Here is a 23243-nt window from a genome sequence, read left to right on the forward strand (position 1 = left end):
GGGAACGTGCGTATCACGCAACTCACGTTTTTGCCACTCTGCGTGTCCACGAGTGACCACAGAAGTGCCACGAGTATTCGTTTCCGGTGACAAATACATTTCAGTGAGCAGGTGCATCTACAGATAATGAGGACTGACTGTATTTGCACTGGAGCTGTTCAGAGGAAGGGCTGTATTCAGGACCCGAGTGGCACCGTTCTTCGTGAAGACATGTTGGGCCCATTTTAGAGCAGGGGATCGATTAGTCCTGAATTGCCTCATACTCCACCTGAGAGCACACTTATGGCTAACTGCTGATGAGAATGACACTCTTGTTTATTTGAGTATTGCAATTCTCATATTACAAGTAGACTTGTCTCTAATTGAGAGTGGACTGTGTGAAACCCCATCATCTCTCCAGTGTCCCCGCTCTGGCTGTTCCCTGCTGCCTCGGTCCCCAGCCCCAGCCCGGAGGGCACAGCCTGACTCCTGACTTGAGGCCTCTCTGCTCCTCTCTCTGAACTAGCATCTCCCCTAGAGCTCACCTGGCCATCTCGCTTCCCCCGGCAAAATAACATGGCCCACTCTACGTGCAAGGCTTGGGTAGTCACAATGGTTTTACTCTACACTTACTCTGCAAATAGCATTTCTCAGCTTTCGGCCGCAGACATAGACCCTGTGGTGTAAGTCAGCCGTGTGGACCGGAGAACTCCCCTCCAGTCTCTTCCAGGACTCCTGTGGGGAAGACTAAAATACCGTTTACACTTTCTGGGAGGAAGGATGGTTTCCCAGTAGTAGGGACATCTGCTGCTCCTCTGCAGGAATAGAGGCGGGTCCGCCAGCCTAGCTTCTTGGCCTGGACTTGCACGGGCTCTCGCTCAAGCTCTGAGAGTGTGGGCTGGGAATCCGGTGTTTGCTGCCACAGACCCGGCTTTTGTTGGCATTCGAGTGTCTCCAGCAGGAACTTCTGCTTTTGTGCAACGTGTTCACTGTTCCACCCGGAGAAGTTTCTGTGATGACTGTCAGATCCTTTCTCAGAGATGCTTCGTGGTGACTCTGAGCTGCTTTGGGCCTTGGGCTATAGTGCAAATGGCTGTGCCAGCTCCCTGCCAGGGTTCGGCACATACCCCTTGAATCCTCGCAGCACTACCTGCAAGGGCAGGGTTATCCCTCCAAGGATGCAAAACTGGCGACAATTAACTTGGCAAGGGCACAGCCGGGAAGTGGTGGTCCAGGGCTCCTAACCAGATCTGGTCCCCTCTTGCCACCAGCCCTCGGTCTGTCTCCAGCTCACGTGTCTTCATTCGACACTAACATTACGAAGCATGAAGTATGTGCTGGGCCCTCTGAGTAGTGGGCGATCCGAGGGCCACAAAACAGGCCTGGCCTCAAAGAGCCACCTTTGGATGGAGGGTCCGTAGAAGAAAGAGCAATGGGATAGGGACTAGGCTGGGCATCCCGCTGGTCCTCAGGTGGGTCACTGCACTGAGCTGGTTTCTTCAGGATAATGACCTACCCTCAGGACTAACCCTCTGGTGGAACTCTAGCTGCTGCGTACTTTCTGTGTGACCCTGGGTGGTTCACTAAGTTCCCTGAGCCTCGGTTTCTCGCATAGAAAATAGCAAATGTAGCTCAAACTTTGTAGGGTTAGGGGAGCATGTGCTACGTGTTGTGAAGCATGTAGTAATTGGAAAATGGTCCATGATTGTCAGTGCCATCCTTCACGCTTTTCCCACCAGGTGTAGGCTCTTAATTTTGTATAGAAAATACTCAGCACAGAATATATAAAGCTCTCGGTAAATGGTCACCGCTAGTAAGATGGTGACGATCACGTGAATATGTGCGGTGTGATACGCCTGCAAGTTTGGGTTGAAGTATGCATATACACATAACCTGTCCTGGGACATTGAAACATTGGGCTAAGTCTCTCGGTTGAACCCTCCTCCACTCAGCTTTTCCATTGATAAAAATAGGCCTCAGAAGAGCAGCCTGGCTCCTGGGCAGGACATGACTCATACAGTTAACTGTGTTCACACTAAATCACAACCCAGAGGCCTGTCTCTGGCATACTGGCCATGCATCTCCAAGGGCCCTGGCCGCTGGGATGCGGAAGTGGGTTTCTCTGCTTGTGTCTTCGCTCAGCGGCCTGCAGTGGGCTGGCCACTAGAAACAGGAGTGGGTTTTCTCTCGAGAACAAATCCTCCTGTTAGCCAACCCAAGCATCCAGTTAGACATGTTTCTCTCTGGAAATTAATAAATTGACGTTCTGGTTTTTATTTTTAAACTTATATTGTTAATAATGTGGTGACAGTTCAGTCTACTCAGCATGTTAAGGAAGAGTGACAGTGGGCCAGGCATTGTAGAGGATTTGTCGTTGCTGGGAGCACCGGCTGTTCTTGAACAGCAGGAAGCCTTTGGTGTAAAAGAAGGAGCAGCACTCTAGCTGAGGAGGCCCGGAGGCCCCAGCCCCACACTGGGCTGACCCTTGGCCCCGCCCTCAGGTTGTCCCTGAGCCTAACAACAGGCCATCACAGAACACTGTGTGAACAGCAGTGTGACGGACAGAGCACAGGCCTCAGTTGATTGCAGCTGTATTCCCCTGTCTCCATGGAGATGCCTTACCTTCAGTATCTGTTACCAGGGGTTGGGGTTGGGGTTGGGGAGGGAAGGAAAAAAGGAGGGGGAAGGAAGGAAGGAAAGAAGGAACTGTGGTGGCACCCCTGCTGGACAGTGTGCACATGGCAGATTCTCGAGCCCTACCCTCACTCACTGAATCAGAAACCATGCGGACGGGCCCAGTTTTCTGCGTTTTAACAAAGCCCTCCCTCTAGGTGGTGTGCTCACACATACCACGATCTACGGTACCTCCCCTCCACTCCATGTGCTAGCTTGGCTAAAATCGGTTAAACTAGAAAATCATTAAAATCCACACATAGAAAAGAATTAAATGTATCAATCCTATATAGTAAAAGGCCAGCAACTATAAGCGTAACGACTGGAATGACCGCTTGACCAGTCACTATGAGGTGGGGGGCTAGCGAGGGGAACCAGGTGGCTGGTGGTGGCAGGGGGCGGGATCCGGGGCCGGTGAGGGGAACCAGCAAGGGGAACCAGATGGCTGGCAGGGGCGGTAGGGGTGGGACCAGGGCCTGGAGAGTGGGTGGAAGATGGGTCTGATCACAGGCTAGGCCTAGGGACCCTACCCGCACACAATTTTGTGCGCTGGGCCTCTAGTAATAATAATAATGAACATTATTGAGTTCTTACTGTATGCCAGGCAGTATACTAAGCACTTTACTGGCATTTTACCTCATTTAGTCCTCACAGTGGTACTGTAAAGTACAGGTACTATTTTTAGTCCCATTTTACAGATGAAGAAACTGAGACTTAGAAACCTGAAGTAACTTGCCCCGAGTCAGCAGCTAGTAAAGAGCAAGATTATGACTGAATCCAGATTCATCTGATGGCACAGTGCATACTCTAAACCATTACTCATTTTTGCTCTTTTGGTTAAGAACTATTGAAGAATGAGCATCAATCAAAGTGCAACTAGTGAGCTTTATTCAAAAATTGAAAAAGCATTTTTAAAGGCAGTATTATTACATATTTTGAACTCTTCCCATACTCTGAAATGAGTCTTCCCAGAGCTGATCAGTATGGAAACCATTAAACACACACACACACACACACACACACACACACACACACGTCCCGCCCAAAGGAAAAGTGATGGTGGTTATAAACCTTCCAGGGCACACGGGGGCAGCACCAAACAGCACAGGTTGCTCTTTGCCGCTCTGTCCTTGGGAGGAAGCTGAGCACATTCCCTGGTGGAGCTCAGTTATTCCCCATAGCCCACTTTTCTTTTGCTCTGGTGGTGAAGCTTTCCAAATCAGAAACTAAACTGCAAGAGCAGGATTGCACAAGGAAAATCACTTAAAATAAAATCTTTATAATAATATATTTAGGGCTTTTGTTTTCTCTTTATCAGCATGACAAAACAATATACTTAATATGCTGTGGTCCGATTAGTTAGCCATTTGCATTTCTTAGGCAAGAAAAATGCCCTTGATATTTTTTAGTGGGCTGGTTGAGTTTGAAATCCAGGTGTTCTTGGACTCAAGGGACAAAAAGCAGCCAGTATTTTTGTTTCTTACCTTCCTTATTGTTAATAAATTCTTTTGGGTATCCATAGTCTGTAGGATGTTGTAGTAGGCAATTAGAGGAAGTGAAAAAATATGATCCTGGCTTCTAGTTTTAAGGACATCCCACATTAATACTGGTTTCTTAGGGTTCAAACCCAGGGTCACCAAGACACTCTACTCCTAGCAGCTTCTGTTGATTTTGAACCCCATTTCCGCTTGGGCACATCTCGGTATCCTGTCCAAGTCTATTTCCATACCAGAGGCTGGGTGGCTGGAATTTTGACTAGAGTGACTGTAATAACTTATTATTCAAACTGGGAGCTGCTCTTAATGATTTTGCCACAACAACAGACATGAGCCTGAGCCATCCTGGGGACAACTGAAATGTGTGGTCACCCTAAGTACCAATGTTCCGCTCCTGTCCGTCTCCCCTTTGACGACCCTCGTTAAGATTTATGCGGCACTGCATTCATTCGCTCTTTCACTCAACACATGTTCATTGAGTGTTTTCTACATGCGGGCTCTCTTGCTATATTACATTGTTTTCTCCTAGTGAGAACCCTGAGAGGTAACAATCGTTATTCCTATTTTTAGAAAGGAAAAAAAAATTGGGACTTTGTATATTACTTTCCCACAATCACAGTACCAGTGCATCTAAGAGCTAAGATTTGAGTCCCTACTCTAGAGCCATGCACTCAAAACTGCATTGAGCCCTAGCTGGTTTGGCTCTGTGGATAGAGCATGGGCCTATGGACTGAAGGGCCCCGGGTTTGATTCCAGTCAAGGGCACATGCCCGGGTTGCGGGCTGGATCCCCAGTAGGGGGCGTGCAGAAGGCAGCCAATCAATGACTCCCTATCATCATTGGTGTTTCTATTGCTTTTTCCTCTCCCTTCCTCTCCCCAAAATTAATAAAGACATATTTTTTAAAAAACAACAAAAAACTGTAATGACATCAAGCAGTCGCACTGCAGTGGGCACACAAGCCGGCAGAGGGGATGGTGAGGGCATCTCCCAGACCTCTCCCCAGGACACAGGGCCCTGAGGAACTTTCGCAGTCATCGCAGGGGCAACCTTCTCTTTTTGGTGTATTTGTAAACGGCCCATAGGCACCATCAGCATATGGCAGCGGTTCTGCTCCGGTGGTCACACAGGTACCTCAGTACTTAGGATGGGAGGATCCTCATTCACTGGGCTTACGTAGGTTGCCTTTGGTAATTGTGTGTGTTTGTGTTTCCCCTGAGATACTGTGATTAACAACTCAGGAAGGAGTCTGGGCCAGGAGGCTGAGACGGGGAAGGTTGAACTGGACTGAAGGGGTCACTTTGGGACAATTGGCTGCGTTTCTTCATTTTATTGTGACATTCACTTTGGGAAACTTTACAAAACGCTCCCCCCCCCCCCACCCCACCCCATCTCGGGAAGGTGGTCTCTTCTACTGATGCAAGCTCGGAAGGACTCAACCCTCCGAGGGGGATAAGGGGCCCGAGCTGCAGGGTCAGGTGAGGGTCCCAGTCCACCCTGCTGATGATCAGCAAAGCGGATGCTGCAGCCCGCACGGGTCCCGGGGATTTCTTTCTTTATACGTCTTTGGATTGTTTACGTGTTGCGATATGCACACGATGCTTTTTATATTACTTTAATTGGATAACTGAACTTTTAAAAGACAAGGAGCGTCATCTCAAAATATCTCCAAATGATAAAAGAACAAACGGAGCTCACGCTTTAAGGTGTCTCACGAGCCCGGCCATTCTGCAGGCTTCGAGGGATGTGGTGCTCATAACAAGCGGTAGGAGCTGAGACCGGCTGTCACGGAAGCACATTTTCCCCGTTTCCCTCCACTCCTGGGCATTAGAGGATACATTTTGCCTCGTCGTTATTAAAGTGCCTAACATGGACTTGATTCATTCTCTCTCCCATTATCTTTTTCTAGGTGCTAACAACTAACTTCTTACGATGAAAAAAACTGCCTTCTAATAGATAAATGAGCTTAGAAGTTTTTATAATTCCACTTCTAGGTATCTATTCTAAGAAAAAAATCTGAGCACACACACAGGAAGTTAGGCAAGAAGATATTTATCACTACACTTTCTAATAGCAAAAAAAGTCACAGTGTAATTTTCCAACAATAGGGATGGGGAGAAGGGGGTCCTAATATATGGTGACGACGAGGTTTGACTTTGGGTGGTGGGCACATGGTGCAATATACAGCTCTTGTAACATAGAAACCCACACCTGAACCTACATGTTCATGTTGCCCAATGTCACACCAATAAATTAAATTAAAAAAGAAATAGGGATGAGATATTGGACATGATGTAGCAGCTAAAGGCTCATTAGGCATACCTTGCAGGGGCCTTTATGGTAGATTGACGGAGAGTGACCTGTGACCTGTGAGGAATTTCACGTTCCTGACTCTGTCTTCCAGTGTTTTGCTGTGCGCTCCCTGGGATGGGTAGAAATGGCAGAGGACGACCTCGCCCCTGGGAAGAGCAGTGTTGCCGTCAACAACTGCATCCGGCAGCTCTCTTACTGCAAAAATGACATCCGGGACACGGTCGGCATCTGGGGAGAGGTGAGTAACGCGTGGGGGCAATGAATGGCAGGCTTGGTTCCATCCCTCTGGCTTCGTGGGACGTGGTCCTGAGGGGCGACGGGGGTGCAGCAGGTGCATTTCCCCACAGAGGCAGGTAGTGTGGGCAGGAGGCACCCGTTAGCAGTGTCTGGTCCCAGAGAGGATGGGGCCCTGGGAGAGAACGTTCTCCACGTCGCAGTGACAGGATCTAACCTGCGATCCCTGAGTCCCCAAGAATTCACTATGGACTTTAGGGCCCAGAAAACCCCTTGGATTTGCGTGCACAACTGGGCGTGCGAGGATATAAGAAGAAGACCCATGGCCCTCACAAAGTATGTCCTCAAAGGGGAATGTGGTCCCCACACATAGACACAGAAGTGTCGATGCGGCCGCTCTAAAAGTTGGAAAAATTTTTCTTTCTAACATATTCTTTATTGACAATCTGAAAGTCAACTTTATACATGAGCTTTGAAATCGAGACCTATCTACTCTAAATCCACTTTGAAATATCAGTTGAGATCATTTCAGAAAGGAAAATAATACGTATCAATATGAAAGATCCATAGAGATCATGGAAATATGAAAAACCGATCCCTGCCGGGCTCTGAGACCTGCCAGCCGGCACGCCAGGAGCGTCTTGGAGTAGAGCTGCCACACGTCTACCCCGCTTGGTCCCTCCCAGTGGGCAGAGCCTGTTGGCTTTGGGAGGCCTAGCCGAGGTGTTTCAGCTGAACCAGGCCGCAGGAAGTGCATCTCCCAGCTGGTGAGGGGGACTTGACCGCACTGTGGACCACACCCGGAAAAGCGTGTTTGGATGTCAGGTGGTGATGTCAGCCACAGAGAGCCCCTCAGTCTGTTAGTCCCGCAAAGTGTTTGCCATGAAGCAGCGGCACAGAAGGGGGTTGTGCTGGGAGCCATTCCACTTGTGGGTCTGGCTGGGGACCTCCTTCAGGCTGCAGCCAGTGCTTCAATCTTGGTGGAAAGGGACAGAGAGAAGAAGGCACCAAAAATCCTTAGCAACTCTGTTATCTCAAAGCACATCCCTGGTGGCCCCAGGGGGACCTGGGCCCTGCTCTGCTCTCTGGATCCCCAGTCTCAGGGATCATGCAGCTCCTGGCACTGCTCTGTGGTCTGGAGGCCAGGAGCCCAGCCTGTAGCTGAAGGACAGTGTAGGGTGTCGGCAGCTGGGCTCCTCTTCTTGCTCTGCGAACCGTTGCTCAGCTACTGACCAACATCCGTGAGATGCTGGGCAACTGAATCTCTCCAGGACCCGCACCTCAGTCAGTTAACCTGCAAACTAGTTAATGAAGGATTGGCCCTTTGCCCAAGGCCTGGACACAGCTGTGACCTTGAAGTGGCCACATGGGCCCTGTCCCCCTCCCCCACACAAGCTGAATGAGCTGCAGTTCCCCAGCAAGGATGCTTGGGGTGCCGTGGATCTGAGGTAGCGGGCAGCCTGTCGCTCTGGCTCCGCAGTCCTGCGCGGGCTGTGCTTTCCGCCATGGCTCTTTTCTGGAAACGGCTCCCCTGCCCTTTGGGGAGATTTCAGATGATCCTGGATCGCAGACGTAGACTCTCAGCTTACACATTGGCCAGCAGAGGCACCGAAACCCATGTCTGCCACGGAAGCAATGGAGCTTGTATTCACTCTGAGAACCTTGGACGGGGACCTATAACATCCTTCTCAAGTGCCAGGCCTCAGAGGAACTCAGCTGTCCTGCTTTGGGACTTGAAGACCCACCAGGAAGCCTCACCGTTCTCCCAGCCAGGCCTCCCTCACACGGCACCAGGGGTGACCGTGACCTTCAGGAGGCACAGTCTTTCAGTTGAACATCAGAGTTGAATCATTTCTTAAAATTATGCTTCAGGAATTTCAGGGGGAGTAAAGTTGAATAGTTAGCATTCCCGCCCTCAAAGGGCCAACCCCTGTGGGGGTACAGGAGACCAAAGCCGAAAGCCTGAGTGGTGATGTGGGAGAGAAGCCATGACCTCCCCCCCTGCGGTGGTGTATGCACAGCACCCTGTAGCTAACGGCATCACAGGCTGTGTCAGACCTGGAGCAAGGTATTTGCCAGCCACATCACACAGGCATGGAGTGGCATGAGAGGGGAGAAGGGACGGACATCGCTGTGGCTCTGAGAGGCCGTTGAGGGGCCTGCTGGGGTCTGGCCAGGGGAAGGAAGGGGGAGAGCATGGTTGAGTGAGGACGCCTGGCATGGAGCTGGTGGGGGACCAGATTCTCCAGGGAACCCACCTTTTTCTTGAAGATGCAGAAGTGTAAATAATGAAAAATTAGAGCCGCCTAGAAAGCAAGCCAGGGACACTTTCCAGAGGACTTGGGGAGGGAGAGAGAAGTTGGGATGTGAGGAAATATGAAAGATTTATGAACTTTTTACTCAGGAGAGGGTGTTTCTCCCTTTAGGACAGCGGTTCTCAACCTGTGGGTCACAGGGGTCACCTAAGACCATCCTGCATGTCAGATATTTACATTACGATTCATAACAGTAGCAACATTACAGTTATGAAGTAGCAGCGAAAATAATTTTATGGTTGGGGGTCACCACAACATGAGGAACTGTATTTAAAGGGCCAGAAGGTTGAGAACCACTGCTTTAGGAGCACACATTCGAGACCACGGGGCGGCTTCTCTTGCTCGTTGAAAGGACATCCTAGGCAGCCGCAGACCTGGCGAGGGCGTGTGCGCTTCGGGAGGAGGGTAACGGGCTCTCTTTGGCTCCAGGGGAAGGACATGTACCTGATCCTGGAGAACGACACGCTCAGCCTGGTGGACCCCATGGACCGCACGGTGCTCCACTCGCAGCCCATCGTGAGCATCCGCGTGTGGGGCGTGGGCCGCGACAACGGCCGGTGAGTGCCCGGGGGCTGGGCCGCCTGTCCCCTCGCCAGGGGCCCCGGGTGTAGCTCCACACCTGTTGCTGTACTTCACTGAACATGCAATGACGGTAGACTTCCTTTAGAAATATAAAACATTACAGCTGATTTCTGTCCCCACCGCGGAAGCCCTCCACGCGACTTCCCCTCCTGGTTTCAGCACCTCAAACCTTTTGTCAGTTCTGGATCTGCCTTCAATTTCTGTGTGTTTCTCCTCCTGCTCATCCTCATTCAGCAACGTTCCCCCCAACTCACCAGGCTCCCTGAACCCTCACTCCCCTTCCCCCTGCTCTGCATCCTGTTTTAACCCTCCACTTCGTTCGGTTGGGTCTGGGCCGTTCCCCACGCCTCCCCCTGGTACTTTCTCTGCAGAGGGCTTGCGTGGGGGAGCAGTTTGCAGGTGGGGGGGGGGGGGGGAGCGGCTCACGTGGGGGAGCAGCTGCACAGCCTGAGTCACCACCTTCAGGTCACTGAGTCACTATCACCAGGAACTCCTGGGGCTTGGGGTGGCTGAACTTTTTTTAACACTTGAAACATCTGATCATATCAAATCTCCATTCAGTGCGCCTTTTTCTGAAATGCTGCTGAAAATGTGTGATTGACAGAAGTGCTCCTTACTCAGGTGTGTGGAGAACTTTCTGTCCTCCAGGCTGACTGGAAGTTCTGATGTTCATGTTCATATTCTATCTAAAAAGTGGCCCTTATCACAGACGTCCGTGGACGCCACCGTTCAGCACCTGGGCTCCATTAAGTGCACTGAACTCTCGCATCACAGCTGACCCTTGAGCAACGCAGGCTTGAACTGCTTGGGTTCTCGTATTGGACCCAAGTAGTTCAAACCCATGTAATTCAAGGGTCAACTACATTCTCTAACTCGGATGGAAATTGGAGTGTGTGAGTGCCGACTGAACTTACATGTGGCTTTTCAACTGCTTGGGCGGGTGGTGTCCCTCACCCCTGCGTTTGTTCCCGGGTCAACTGTTTATTTAATCTTTGACAACTCTCGGTGTAACTGAGGACCTCGTAGCTTTTAGGGATGCGCTATAGGGTGGTTAGTTACTGCATTGTTGAAACTGGGTAAGAACATTGTTAACACGGGTGAAAACCCCAGACAGCAGCGAGGTGGCCCTCCTGGTTCCGTCTTGGGCATCTGGCTTATCGGAGCATGTGGTCCTCCCTAGAGCTCTGCCTCAGGGTGCCCCTGCCTTGGTTCAGTTACAAGTTCTACGCCAGAAAGGAAAATGCTTAGGCATCCATCGGTCAAAGAACAAGCGTGCTTGCTGGAACCAGACTCGAGGAATGGTCTGCAGAAGAAAGGGGAGGTGTCCTCTGACTGCTGGTGGGATAACCCTTCCGGGGAGCATGGTTGTGCCTGAGCTTCTGTAACAGTGCCGATGGGTGGCCGCTGGGCCAGGTGCTGTGAGGGGAACGAGTGGGTAGATGAAGTGTACACACCTGCCATTCACTCGCTCGGCAGAGCTGTGGCATGAAGTGGATGCATGGCACGAATTGATTAATTTTACAAGGAAAATGCCTGATACTGTTTGCTCATCATTAAAAATGTTCAGCCTTGATGGGAGGGTGTAAGATACTTGATCAATCCCTGGTTCCTGTGCTCCAGGCAGGAGCCAAGGTGAAGATCATTATAAACACACACAACGAGGTGGGGTTGTGTTTTCTTAAGGGTACGTTGTGAGAGGATTTCACTGATGAGGTTTTCAGCCCAGTCCAACTCTTTAAAGTGAGGCCAAATGCTGCATGTTCGGGAGGAAAAAAATGATTCAAACTCCAGTTGAATGAATTATTTAAGCTCTGAGCCTTGGTTTCTGTCATCTGTGAAATGCGGATCATAATAAGGACCACAAAGCATGTTACGTGTGCCTGTGTGTAAGTACAGTAACTGGCACAGTGACGGGGACGCGGCAAATGCTTATTGGGTGTGAGCTCTGGATTTGTCAAAGCACAAGCGGATGCCGCTAATTACATGGCTTCCTTTCAAAGATAGGGAGGGGCCTGGCCTCAGGGAGTTTCCAGAGCAGCTTTTCATGTGATGCAGAGGACGAGAGGCCAGACGCAGGAGTTCAGTTGTCCTGCGGAGCAGGAAGAGCCTCATCCTCTGCCCCCGCCTGCACCTGCCCCGCCCCATGGCAGTGTCAGTTAGGTCACATTGCCTTGGTTATGTCTTTGAGAGGTGGGCTGGGTGACCCATGTATTTTAAACCACTTCTTCTTGCTCAATGGTAGCGGATACGTGTTATTTAGAAATTGTTGGGGTGTTTGTTTGTTTTTCTATTTTTCCCATCACCATTTATCCCCTTTGCCCTCTTCCACCTCCACCCACCCCACCCCCTGCAATCACCACACTGTTGTCCGTGTCCATGAGCGCTCTCTCTCTCTCTCTCTTTTCCTTTTTTGCTCAATTCCTCCAACTTCTGTAGTTTAGAAACTCGTTCAGGGTCCCCTGTCGGCTCTCAGGACCTGAACAAGCTCACGTGCTGGTTGGGGCCTTGGGCCAGATTGCAGCAAATAAAAATGTATGTTTGCCAACGAAAGGTTCTGTTTCCCCCACTACGGGTCCCCTGAGTTTTCATTCCCTAGAAGAAGGGGCCTTTGCATTCCTGCCCTTTTTTTTTTTTAACTTTCTTTTGCTTTTGATCCTTTTCTTTTTTTTACAGCAATTTACAAGAGCAAATTCAATTCATAATGCCACCAGGGGAAGGGGTTTGCGCTTTGCATGAATAAAACATAAAAGTGTTTCATTTTGCTTGTGAAAACGAGCCTGTTTCTCATTCTCTTTCGTGGCTTTCCTTGCCGAGAGGCTGGGATCTCTTCGGGGGTTTCTTGACGTGGTTAACGTGGAGAAGGAACGTATGTACACCAGAGGCTGGAAGGGCACGAGTCCCTCTGGAAGTTCAGAGTGCTTCACTAAGCCACGCGATTTCCGAATTTATAAAGTTATTTGGGGTTTAGCATATTTTTAAGGCTTTCAAGTGGTTTTGGTTTGCTCTGAAGAGATTCCTTAGGGAGTAAGTTTACTGTAGGTGAGGGGGTGATCTGGGTGTGACCTCCTTTCCCCCACGGGTCCCCAAGGTGGATTTGAGAAGCTTCTTACGATGAAGGGGTGGCAGTCACATCGGTGTTGGTTCTCTGTGGGGGTTGGTGGTTGCTCGATGGGGCTGAAGTCTTTGTCTTGGTCCCAAGTCAGGCCTGCCTGTGGCATTTCTTGGGGCACGTTTGCATTACTGCTGGGCAGAGGGAGGGCTGCCTCCGTGCCCTGGGCCATTCTGTACTTTGGTTCCTTTTGATCACCGTGGGGTACGTGTGAAGGCTCCAGACATGGAGTGGGGCACGGGGTTTCGTGAGCCTTGTATTCCGATCAGAGGCAGCACCAGGAGCACCCACACTGATCTGCTCTGCTCCTGCCCTCGTCCTTCTGGGTGTGAGTGGCTCTGGGCCTTCAAGCTGGCGTTTTGCCCCCAGTGCCGAGGCAGACATACCCAGTGCCACCTGTCATCTCGTCTCTGTGGGCCTGCCAGGCTGCGTTTCCCAGGAGGGGGCGGGTTATTTCAGGGGCCCATGCTGCTGCCGGGCCACAGCTCTCTTTACTGATTGGGGCCCTGGGGGAAGCTTCGTCCCTGTTCTCTTATAGAGGAAAAGAAACAGGCAACGTAATTTCTGAACATAGGGGACTTTTAATAGGGACTCCTCTCTCCTCTTGTGGCGGATATGCCTCCATCATCTGGACACACAGGTCCTTATGTACGTTGCCAATGGGCAGTGGAGTGTGCTAGTCCACCTGCTTCTCTTGCGGAAGGAACATAGGCAGATGGTATAGTCACAGGACTTCAGACCCCATCGTGGATTCTCCCTAGTGATTTCCAAAGCAGTGTGCCATGGAGCACTAATGAAGTAAGACGGTCGTAGACTTTCCTTGAGGAAAAAAAAAAAAGGTTCTAGGGTGAGCGGGGAAGCTGAGACCTCCTGGGAGGTTTCCCTGTGCTGACGAGCCCTGGGACCCGCCAGGAACACATTTCCAGACATGAGCAGACCCCTTTTCTCCATGGAAACGCAGTCACATGGAGCACACTTTGGGGAACGCTGCTTTGGCCAGTCAACGCGTTAATTGAAATTAGTGACAGCAATAGATGGCTACTTTTGCTTAAACGAAAAGAATTGAATTACTGCTCATAAACGACCGCTGTAAGTTGGAGACCCCGTTGGGCCTGCTCTGATAAAGGTCACAGTCCTTCAGCAGCAGCAGCGGCTGTCACAGCCAATGTGCACAAGTGCTTTTTAAAAGTGCGTTCTTCTGCAGTCCATGTCGGCCCGGTGACATTGCTTATGGTTATAGTTTGCAGAACAAAAACTCTCCTCCTAGAACGCGTTTTATACACTTCTTCTGTTTTTTATGAATAATTTTTAATAAAGTTTTACCAGGTCATAGATTATTCATAAACTTCCAAATGAGTTTACCTTTCATTGTTTTATCTGGTTAGGATCTCAGGGAACTTTTACCTAAAGAATATAGTGCCAAGCGTGCAGAATATTTCCCCCTACTCTCTTCTCCTAGGATATTCCCAGCTGGCTTTTCCCCACAAGCCCCTGGTTTAAGTTGTTGTAGAAGGCTGTTGCCGCACACAGTTCATGCTCCTGTTTTCCTGACAGTGTTGTTTTGTTGCTTTACTTTCTTTTGAAAATATTGCTTAATTTGGGGGCAGGTTTTGCATGGGGTAGATTAATTAAAATGTGCAAAACTTTGACTCATGCAAATTGATATTTAAAAGATGGTTTATTCACCCAAGGCTTTCTGCCTCCTCATTTTAGAGAATATGAAGCTGGGGACTGCAAGGTGTGACTTCCCTTTGGTGGCCCGTCTGGTAGTGGCAGGGCATAAACAGACCCCTGGGACCTCCCTCTGTCCAAAGAGGACGCTCCCCTGTTAGTCCTGACAAGAGATGATGGATGGTCTGACATGACCGGGGGCCTGAGGGGAGACAGGGCTCTGTGGCCTGTCCCTGTCCTTAAGGATCTGGCTTCTTAATTCATGAGAAAAGACACAGGTGTGAATTGAAAGCAGAGGTTGACAAACTATGGCCCCGAGCTAAGCACGGCCTCACATCTCTAGTGGGTTGTCGGAAAAAATAGAAATTAGCAAAGAATACAGATGTGGAGACCCCGCATGCCAGGGTCCTTCAAGCCTAGAGACCAGCATCCGCCACGCAGGGCGGGCGTCCTCCTCAGCATGAGTGCATTTGCTCCCTCGGGCGCCACCTCCGAGCTTCTAAGGGTGAATGATTCCCACCTGTGTCCTTTGTTCCCTGAGGTCACTGCCCCACCTTGCCATCGCTCCTTCCCGGTGATCTCTCCGTATTCTCTTTTGGCGTGTTTAGTTTCCTAGTGATCTTATGTGGTCTCTCTGTTCAAATAACCGTGCGCTTTCTGCTCCTGCCGGTGAGCTCCCTGGTTGACCTTCCAGTGAGTTGGTGCTGACTAAGGAGGCAGCCAGCACAATGCAGAGGCGGCTGCTGGAGCAGCTTTCTTGAGCAGCCGCCAGTGGAGCTGTCCTTTCTGTTCAGCTGCACCCACAGCAGGCGACACACAGCACTTGTGCCAAGGAGACTTCCTTGCTAATTGGTAGAAGTTGGCAGCGACAAAGGGCGGTTCTGTTTCAGGTGGCGGGAACGTAGAGATAGCGGGCTGCTGAGTTTTTGAGTTCATCTGGAAGTTATCTCTATTTTTGCTTGGCTGTTGTTTCTTTTCCTAGGAGTAATGGCGGGGTGGGGGGTGGAGGGATGGGTCTCTCTACGTAGAGGATGGAGACTTTGTAATGACGTCTGGTCAGAGGGTTCTCTGAGCCAGACAGTAATGAATGATTGATGGATTCCAAACCCGCTGATGAAAGTTTAATCCGGGGGATGCGCTGTCCTGCCTCAGGAGAAGGGTCCTCAGGGACACAGCTGTAATTCTCTCCCCGGGCTGCAGTGTTATCTTGACCTCTAGAGCTGATTTCTTTTTCATGCAGCCCCTTGAGACACGGAGGCATCAGGTTTGCTTCACCATTTTGCTGACTTGGAATGTAGTTATATTTTATCTCTTTAGAAGTGGTTTCCTTGCCTTCTATTAATCATGCCGGGATGCTGGCGAATACTTTCAGCTTAGAATAACCTTTAAGGGAAGACATTGTAAGGGGTCACCCAGGTAGTTCCCCTCAGAGGAATGTGTGAAGGCACTTCCAGCAGGTCTTTCACAGTGAGGCTGTCCCTGCTGGTGCATTTGTGAAGATGGCAGTATCTTCTGAGGATCACATCATCCATTTTGGTAACTGATTCAGCGCATGATCTAGCATTTCTTATAAGCATGTTTCAGCACCAGCCGGTGAAGTGTGGAGGCCTGAGGTTATTGTGGGGAGAGAGAGAGAGAGAGACAGACAGAGGAAGGAACAAAGGGAGGGAGGGAGGGTAAGAGGGAGGGGGGAGGGAGGAATGGTAGGAGGGAGGGGGGGAGGGAGGGAAGGAGGGATCATGCTGATCCCTGAACAACTTCCACTGCACACCTCCCCAGAGTCCCAAGCCAGATGAGGATTGGGGCTTTGTGGATGCAGTTGGGAGAGACCAATCATGCTTGGCTGCAGTGTTTCTCAGTGTCAGCCCTAAAGTTTAGGTCCTCTTGGAATACTTGGAGCAGTCCAACAACAGAAGGAAGAATAATTTTAGTGAAAAAATAGCTTAATAATCCACATATACATGGCTTAGTGTCTTAGAAGAGAAAGTTGTCGCTCTTCTAACCCAGAGCCTGGCTTGGTTGCTGGCATGTTGCATAAGCTCAATAAATAGTTAGGTGTGTGATGAATTGCTGAAAGCCTCATGTTATTGCAGATGAATGGGCAGTCACTGCTTTCCATGCACAAGTCGTCACCTTGAACTTTTTTACTCAAATGCAATCATCCGAGACTTTTGGCTTCACGGTGAGTCTGATAATTGGGAACATAACGTAGCTCCTGTGATGTGTTTCGACTCACAGAACACTTCTGACACCAAATGTGTGGGTTTTACACACCAAGCAATTCTCCAGTTTTCTGCGGATACCAACTGGATGTCCTACATTTAATTCAATTCTAACTACCTGAAGATTTCACAGTTCCTTAAGATTGGATGCCAATCACAAGTCCAGAACACTGACCGACTGCTATACATCAGGGATTACCTTGGCCCCTCCTCGGGTTGGGTAATTTGCTAGAATGGCTCATAGTCTCAGGGAAACATCATAAAGGCATCCTAAATAATAAAAGGCTAATATGCAAATTGTCCCCTTGGGAATTCAACTGACTAGGAATTCGACCACTCGCTGTGACGTATGCTGACCGCCAGTGGGCGGTGCAGAATGAAGGAAGTCCCTGGCCAGGAGCCAGGAGCCGGGGGAAAGAAGGCCCCAAGTGGCCCTGATCGCCAGCCAGGCCTAGGGACCCTACCTGTGCACAAATTCCATGCACCGGGCCTCTAGTTTATAAATGGGCAGCCAGATAAAGAAGCAATAGGTTGTGATCCAGAAGAGTTGCAATCACAGGAGCTCCTGTCCTCAAGAAGTTTGGGGTCTTCCACCATCCTGCACCTGGACGTGTTCACCAAAGTGTAAGCTCTCCCAACTTTGTGGCTTAGGGGTGTTATAAAAATATCATTACATAGGCAGGTTGGTTCAATCATTGACTGTTGGTGATTAGCTCAGTGTCAAACCCCTCTCCCCTCCCTGGTGAGACTGAAAAACTAAATATGTATTTCTTATCATAATATAACATCACTGTAGCAGTTATAGTCACTGGAGAAGACAGATTTGAGAACATCAGGTGGGACTCAAGGAGTCCCATCACAGACAGTTATGTGAAGTGTGGAGATCTAGAATTGGTCAGCTGAAGGAATAGTGGAATAGGAATCCCACAGTTTGCTTTTAATGATTTTTTTTTTTCATGCAGTAACGTTGGGGACACTTAGTGTCCCAGCCTCTACATCTGCTGTGGTGTCACTGCTGGGGTGACAGATCTGTGGAGGAGCTTCCTTAGAAGCGTCACACATTGTTCCCATTTGTACTGTTTTCATGAAGATAGTAATGTTTCCTTGAACTGCTGCCTGGGTCAAACATATAAAAAATTGGGAGGAACTTAAACACATGGGAGATTAGCATTATTCTCTCTTTGACTTTAAATATATAAAATCTAGAGGCCTGGTGCATGAAATTTGTGCACGGGTGGGGTCCCTAGGCCTGGCCGGTGAACAAGGCCGGTCAGGTTCCCTGCCTCCCCGCCTCCCCGCCTCCCCGCCTCCCCCCCTCCTTCCCTTACCTTTTGTATGATTTTACTTATATCAAATTCTAGAAAATGCAAGGTCACCGAATCTATGCTGATGGGAAGTAGATCAGTGGCTACCTGGGGAGGGACATAAGGCAGGGATTATAAAGAGACAAGAGGAATCTTTGGAAGTCACAGACATATTCACTGGCTTGGTTATGGGGATAGTTTCACAGGTGTAGACACATGTCAAAACTTATCAAATTGTGTGTTTTAAACATATGCAGTTTATTATATGTCAGTTATACCTCAATAAGGCTGTTTTAAAAAATGTAATTTTAAACATATACAATGAGTAACATGTCAAAGATGTGTCTAACTCATGATTGAGGGAACCAGCAGGACACCAGAGCCAGGTAAAGGAATAGGAAAGACAGAATCTTCCAAAACTGATAATCAAGCCACCAGGAAGCACGGGTGCTTTCAAGAATCACAGAGATCCCAAGCAGGATGAATTAAATACACACACACACACACACACACACACACACACCTGTACGTATGTATACATATATGTATGTATTTATACACACATCACGTTGAAGGGAGTTTTATTTAAATTGCTGATTATGTGTATGTTTACCTACATAAAAATAAATTTTGCAAGGACAGTAATTAGATTTTTTAAGATTGTGTGAACCCTACATTCTTTCTAGCCATCTATTTTTCTGTTATTGGCTTTCAAACTATCTTGTCATAACCCATAAAAAACATAGTTTATGACATGACCTGATTTCCCCCTTACCTACCCTCCTCTCTTTTTTCTCTGTCTACTCACTCACATATCACTAACAACAATTTCACACAATGTTTACCTTCACTGTGTGTTTGGCCCTTTGGTATTTTTCGTCTTTGCTACTCTATTCTATTTAACTGTTTAAATGCTGCCTATCACCACGATTTGGTCATAGTCTGAATAACACTGATCTTGGTTAACTTTTTCAAAAAGTTTTGAGCTGAACACTGTACCAGATTAATAACTTGTGTATAAAGAGAAAAAAATGATTCCATGGTCAAAAACCAATGAACTTCCAGAGGGTCAGCTTTTTGGGGTCTGCCAGGTTAGGAAAGGCTGAAGAGCACTGATCTAGGAATTCTCAGTGATAATTATGTGTCAAGTGGTATTTTAACAAAGCTAAACTTTTAGACTTTTCATTTGCTTAGCACTTCACCCCCCATGCCATCATTGAAAAGCACTGTTTGATTATAAGCATAGCTTTCATTGCAGTCAGTCACTATTATCTTTATTAAATAATTTGGTTAAGAGTGATAATTGCATAGTTTATCATGTTTCCCTTTTTGCCAGGAAGTTTCAAGTTAAATTAAACCGATAATTATAGTAATAATAGTAGATTGAACCATATGACTGCTATTAGTGTGGATCAGAAATGGTTGAATGTGGTTTAAATTAATATTTAGCCTAATTGATTTACAGAATTACTTCTTCCTTCTAGTTGGTTTTAAATTTTACTTTTCTAATTTAAGAGCCTGATAGAATGTGTGTCTTTTATTGCAAATCACTTAATTCTTTTGTGAGGCAAATGGGATATAAATTTTAATAACAAACAGCATCTAATTATAATACCCCATTAACCAACAGGGTGTTTAAAGCAGATTTTTCCCCCCAATTTTCTACCTATACTAATAAAAGGGTAATATGCTAATTAGACTGGATAGACTGGACATCTTCTAGACATCCTTCCGGACAAAGCCATGTTGGCGGGGGCTGAGGCAGAGGCGGTTAGGGGCGATCGGGCTGGCAAGGGAGAGCGGTTAGGGGCCATTAGGCCAGCAGGGGAGAGAAGTTAGGGACCATCAGACCGCCGGGGAGAGCAGTTAGGGGCGATGAGGCCCGGCAGGCAAAGGTGGTTAGGGGCAATCAGGCAGGCATGCAGAGTGGTTAGGGGCGAACAGGCAGGCAGGCAGGTGAGCAGTTAGGAGCCAGCGGTCCCAGATTGCGAGAGGGCCTAAACCGGCAGTCAGACATCCCCCGAGGAGTCCAGGATTGGAGAGGGTGCAGGCCAGGCTGAGGGACCCCACCTTCCCCCCTGCACGAATTTTGTGCATCGGGCCTCTAGTTATTCAATAATTGGGAAATGCTACAATGCATTCTGTAATAGGAGTACAGTGGGGCCTTGACTTACGAGTTTAATTCGTTCTGAGACCGAGCTCGTTAAGGAGCTCATTAACTCAAATTACTCTATCAACTCAATGCAAGTCGGCCAAGAGACAGCTGGTATCTCAAAAAACTCGTTAGTCAGGACACTCGTAAGTCAAGGCCCTACTGTATTTTGAGGGTGGGTTGTTTTTGTTTCTTTCTTGGTTTACTGTAAAAGTCCTGAGTGGGTCAGAGAACAACAACAATAAAAATATATCTTGCCCTAGCCGGTTTGGGTCAGTGGATAGAGCATTGGCCTGCGGATCGAAGGTTCAATTCTGACCAAGGGCACATGCCCCGGTTGTGGGCTCTGTCCCCAGTAGGGGGCGTGCAGGAGGAAGCCAATCAATGATTTTCTCTCTCTCATCATTGATGTTTCTGTCTCTCTCTCTCCCTCTCCCCTCCTCTCTGAAATCAATAAAAATATATATTTACAGTCAATTCGTATTTATTGACCAATCCAAATGATGTTTGTGGCCTTGTACATGAATTAGAGAACAATAGTGACACAGAAACTGCCTCAGGACTAAAGATATTGCTGCGAAAATACTGTTCCCCACCACCAGGGGTCCCATTACCAAGATAAGCAGCTATTACCAAAACCATTAACATCTAATGAATGGTGTAGACTTTCTTCATATATTTCCCCCACCAATTCGGTGGCCTAGAGTAATTACCTGTGCCCCTTTCTTGCCCAAAGGAATGTTTTGATTTATCTCTACATACCTTCGAGCTAAAAGTTGCTTTGTCTTTTCTATTGACATATGAGAAGTTATGGGGGATATTAAGAAAGATAAAACTGAATCATATTCATTAAATTCACCAAGTCAGTTTTAAGTCAAGTTGGAAATAAAGGGAGGGGAAACGTTTTTAATTAAAGATAAGATTTTAATATGTCTGTACTGTACAAATTAGACTGCTTCTTTAAAAAAAGAAGAAGAAGAAGATGGCCTATATCTTAAGTCTTTAAATCTTGGCTCACTTTTAATCAGAACATTTTTAATCATTCTCTTAGGCCTTAGAACCATGCTGTTAGAACAGATTACACTGAAGAAGTATATTAATCAGGACAGGAGGAGAAGAGTCATGGCTGTCATCATCCAGAAGGGGCACCGTCATTTTTTTAAAGCTTTGTGATTATAATTTAACCTTGGTTGTACTGGTGTATTTTTAAGTGACTAGTCAAGTTGGCTTTCTTCATGCCCAAGGCCACATCGTTCTAGTTCAACCTTGAGGTGTCAAGCTGTGGAATTTCTTTTCTCCTTCCTTCTTCCTCTGTTGTATGGCCCCATTTACCCCTCTGTTTATTTATTGGACACCCACATATTAAATTCCCACCATGTGTCATCCCTGTGCTTGGCACCAAGGATGTAGCTGCGAATAACATCATGGTCCCTACCCTCATAGAAGTTACTACTAGTAAGTGGAACAGTAAATGATCACACAAGTCCTTGAGTCCATGAAGCACTTTGTAATGTAACTATCAAGCCCCGACAAGTGTTAGATGGCCTCTCTGTCCTTATGGTTTCATCCAGGCCCCACTTCTCCTGTTACCCTTTCTATCACCATTTATATCAGTCAGCGCTGGCTGGATTATGCTGTAGTAACAACCAAACGGCTCAGAGGCTTAAAGCACCTCTCATTCTGCTAAATGTCCATGGCAGGTTGGCTGGAGGCACTGCTCCTTGTGGTCATTGCCCTCATTCTGCATCCAAAGCCGATGAAACAGTCACTATTGAGACTAGAGTGTTGTCAGCCATGGTGGCAGGGCAAAAAGATGCACCGACTCATCGAACTTCTGCCTGAAAATGACACGGACTGCTTTTTCTCACACTTCATTGGCCAAAGCAAGTTACACAACCAACCCTGCCTTCAGAGGTTGGAGAAATACACTCCTCCCCTAGGAAGGGGACCAGATGGTCACACCACCCAGTACCCTGTGGACTCTTGTTATCTCTCTAGTCATGTAGATCTTATTGGAACCTAATGTTTTCAACCTTTGTTGTTCCTAACCGTTGTAGATGTGCATGTCTCCCTAGTGAGAAGGTAATTTCCTGACAGTCGGCACCGTGTTTTATATTTCCTTGTATGTGGCTCAACGTGAGGCTATTCTTAGTGTTCGGTTCCTAAAGATGCTTTTGATTGTATCAAGGAGAATAATTGAACTCTTTCCATGAAAGTTTTCACACAGTGCTTTAGAGTTTACTAAGGGTCTGTGCACACCCGTCTCCTGTATTATCATGATGCCTGTTACAGGTCAGGGAAAGTGAGACCTAGAACTTGTACGTGTATTGCTCCATGTTGCACACACACAAAAGTAACTGAGCTGTGTCTGAAACCGTGAATTCTAAATCCTGTCCTTTTCCTACCCTTATAGTTGTTCATGTGAGCACCCCATTGTTGTTTTTTGTGTGTGTGTGCTGAGGATCACACAGGGGGAGGGAGAAGGAAGCTTCAGAAAAAGAGTCGAAAGCCCTTGAGCAGGATGGGGGTATAGCTCCTGGTATTTGGTTCCCGGTAAAGCTGAGGGGACACACAGCAGCAACTCCAATTTGCAATCAGCAGCAGTGTGTTAGTTTCCTGTGGCTGCCATGGCAGAGTTCCACAGCCCGGCTGGTTTACAACAACAGAAATGTATCCTCTCACAGCCTGGAGGCCAGAAGTTCAGCATTAGTCTCACTGGGCCAGCATCAAGGTGTTGGCAGGGCCCAGCCCTCTGGAGGCCGAGGGAAGAATGTGTCCTGACTCCCACGGCGCCTGGTTGCTGCCGGCATTCCTCGGCTGTGGCCACCACTCCAGCCCCTGCGTCCTCTGTACAGAGCCTTCTCCCTCAGCTTCTTCTTTGTAGGCACATTTCTGACTGGATTTAGAATCCACCCAGATAATCCAGGGCAATATCTCCATGTCAGGATCGTCAACTTCACCTTGTCTGCAAAGACCCTTTTTCCTTATAAGGTAACATTTACAGGTCCCAGGGGTTAGGATGTGATGACACCTTTTCCAGCCTCCCGCAGTCAGCATGGTGGGGACCCTCTCTGGGTGCAGGTTAGGTGGTCCCTTGGGAGGACCTTTGGGGTCCAACGCACCCAGTGGGTTCCTAGGCCTCATCTGCCTCTTGGCTGTGGGACTCCCGGCAAGTCACTCACTCTGAACCTCCG

At 48.3% G+C, this 23243-nt stretch overlaps 1 protein-coding gene across 8 annotated transcripts in view; it reads left to right on the plus strand.

The window, feature by feature from the left end:
- The window catches only part of APBB2 (amyloid beta precursor protein binding family B member 2), a 327791-nt gene that overhangs the window by 255660 nt on the left and 48888 nt on the right, over nucleotides 1-23243 (plus strand). For all 8 annotated transcript variants that reach the window (XM_070397666.1, XM_070397692.1, XM_070397699.1 and 5 more), the window contains 2 exons: nucleotides 6552-6698; nucleotides 9439-9566. In XM_070397666.1, the coding sequence (XP_070253767.1) occupies nucleotides 6552-6698; nucleotides 9439-9566 (275 nt within the window). The remainder of the gene's footprint in view (nucleotides 1-6551; nucleotides 6699-9438; nucleotides 9567-23243) is intronic.

Source organism: Myotis yumanensis, unplaced genomic scaffold (assembly GCF_028538775.1).
Source record: "Myotis yumanensis isolate MYYU_CA2020_CCGP unplaced genomic scaffold, mMyoYum1.0.hap1 SCAF_1, whole genome shotgun sequence".
In the NCBI taxonomy this organism is placed as follows: domain Eukaryota; kingdom Metazoa; phylum Chordata; class Mammalia; order Chiroptera; family Vespertilionidae; genus Myotis; species Myotis yumanensis.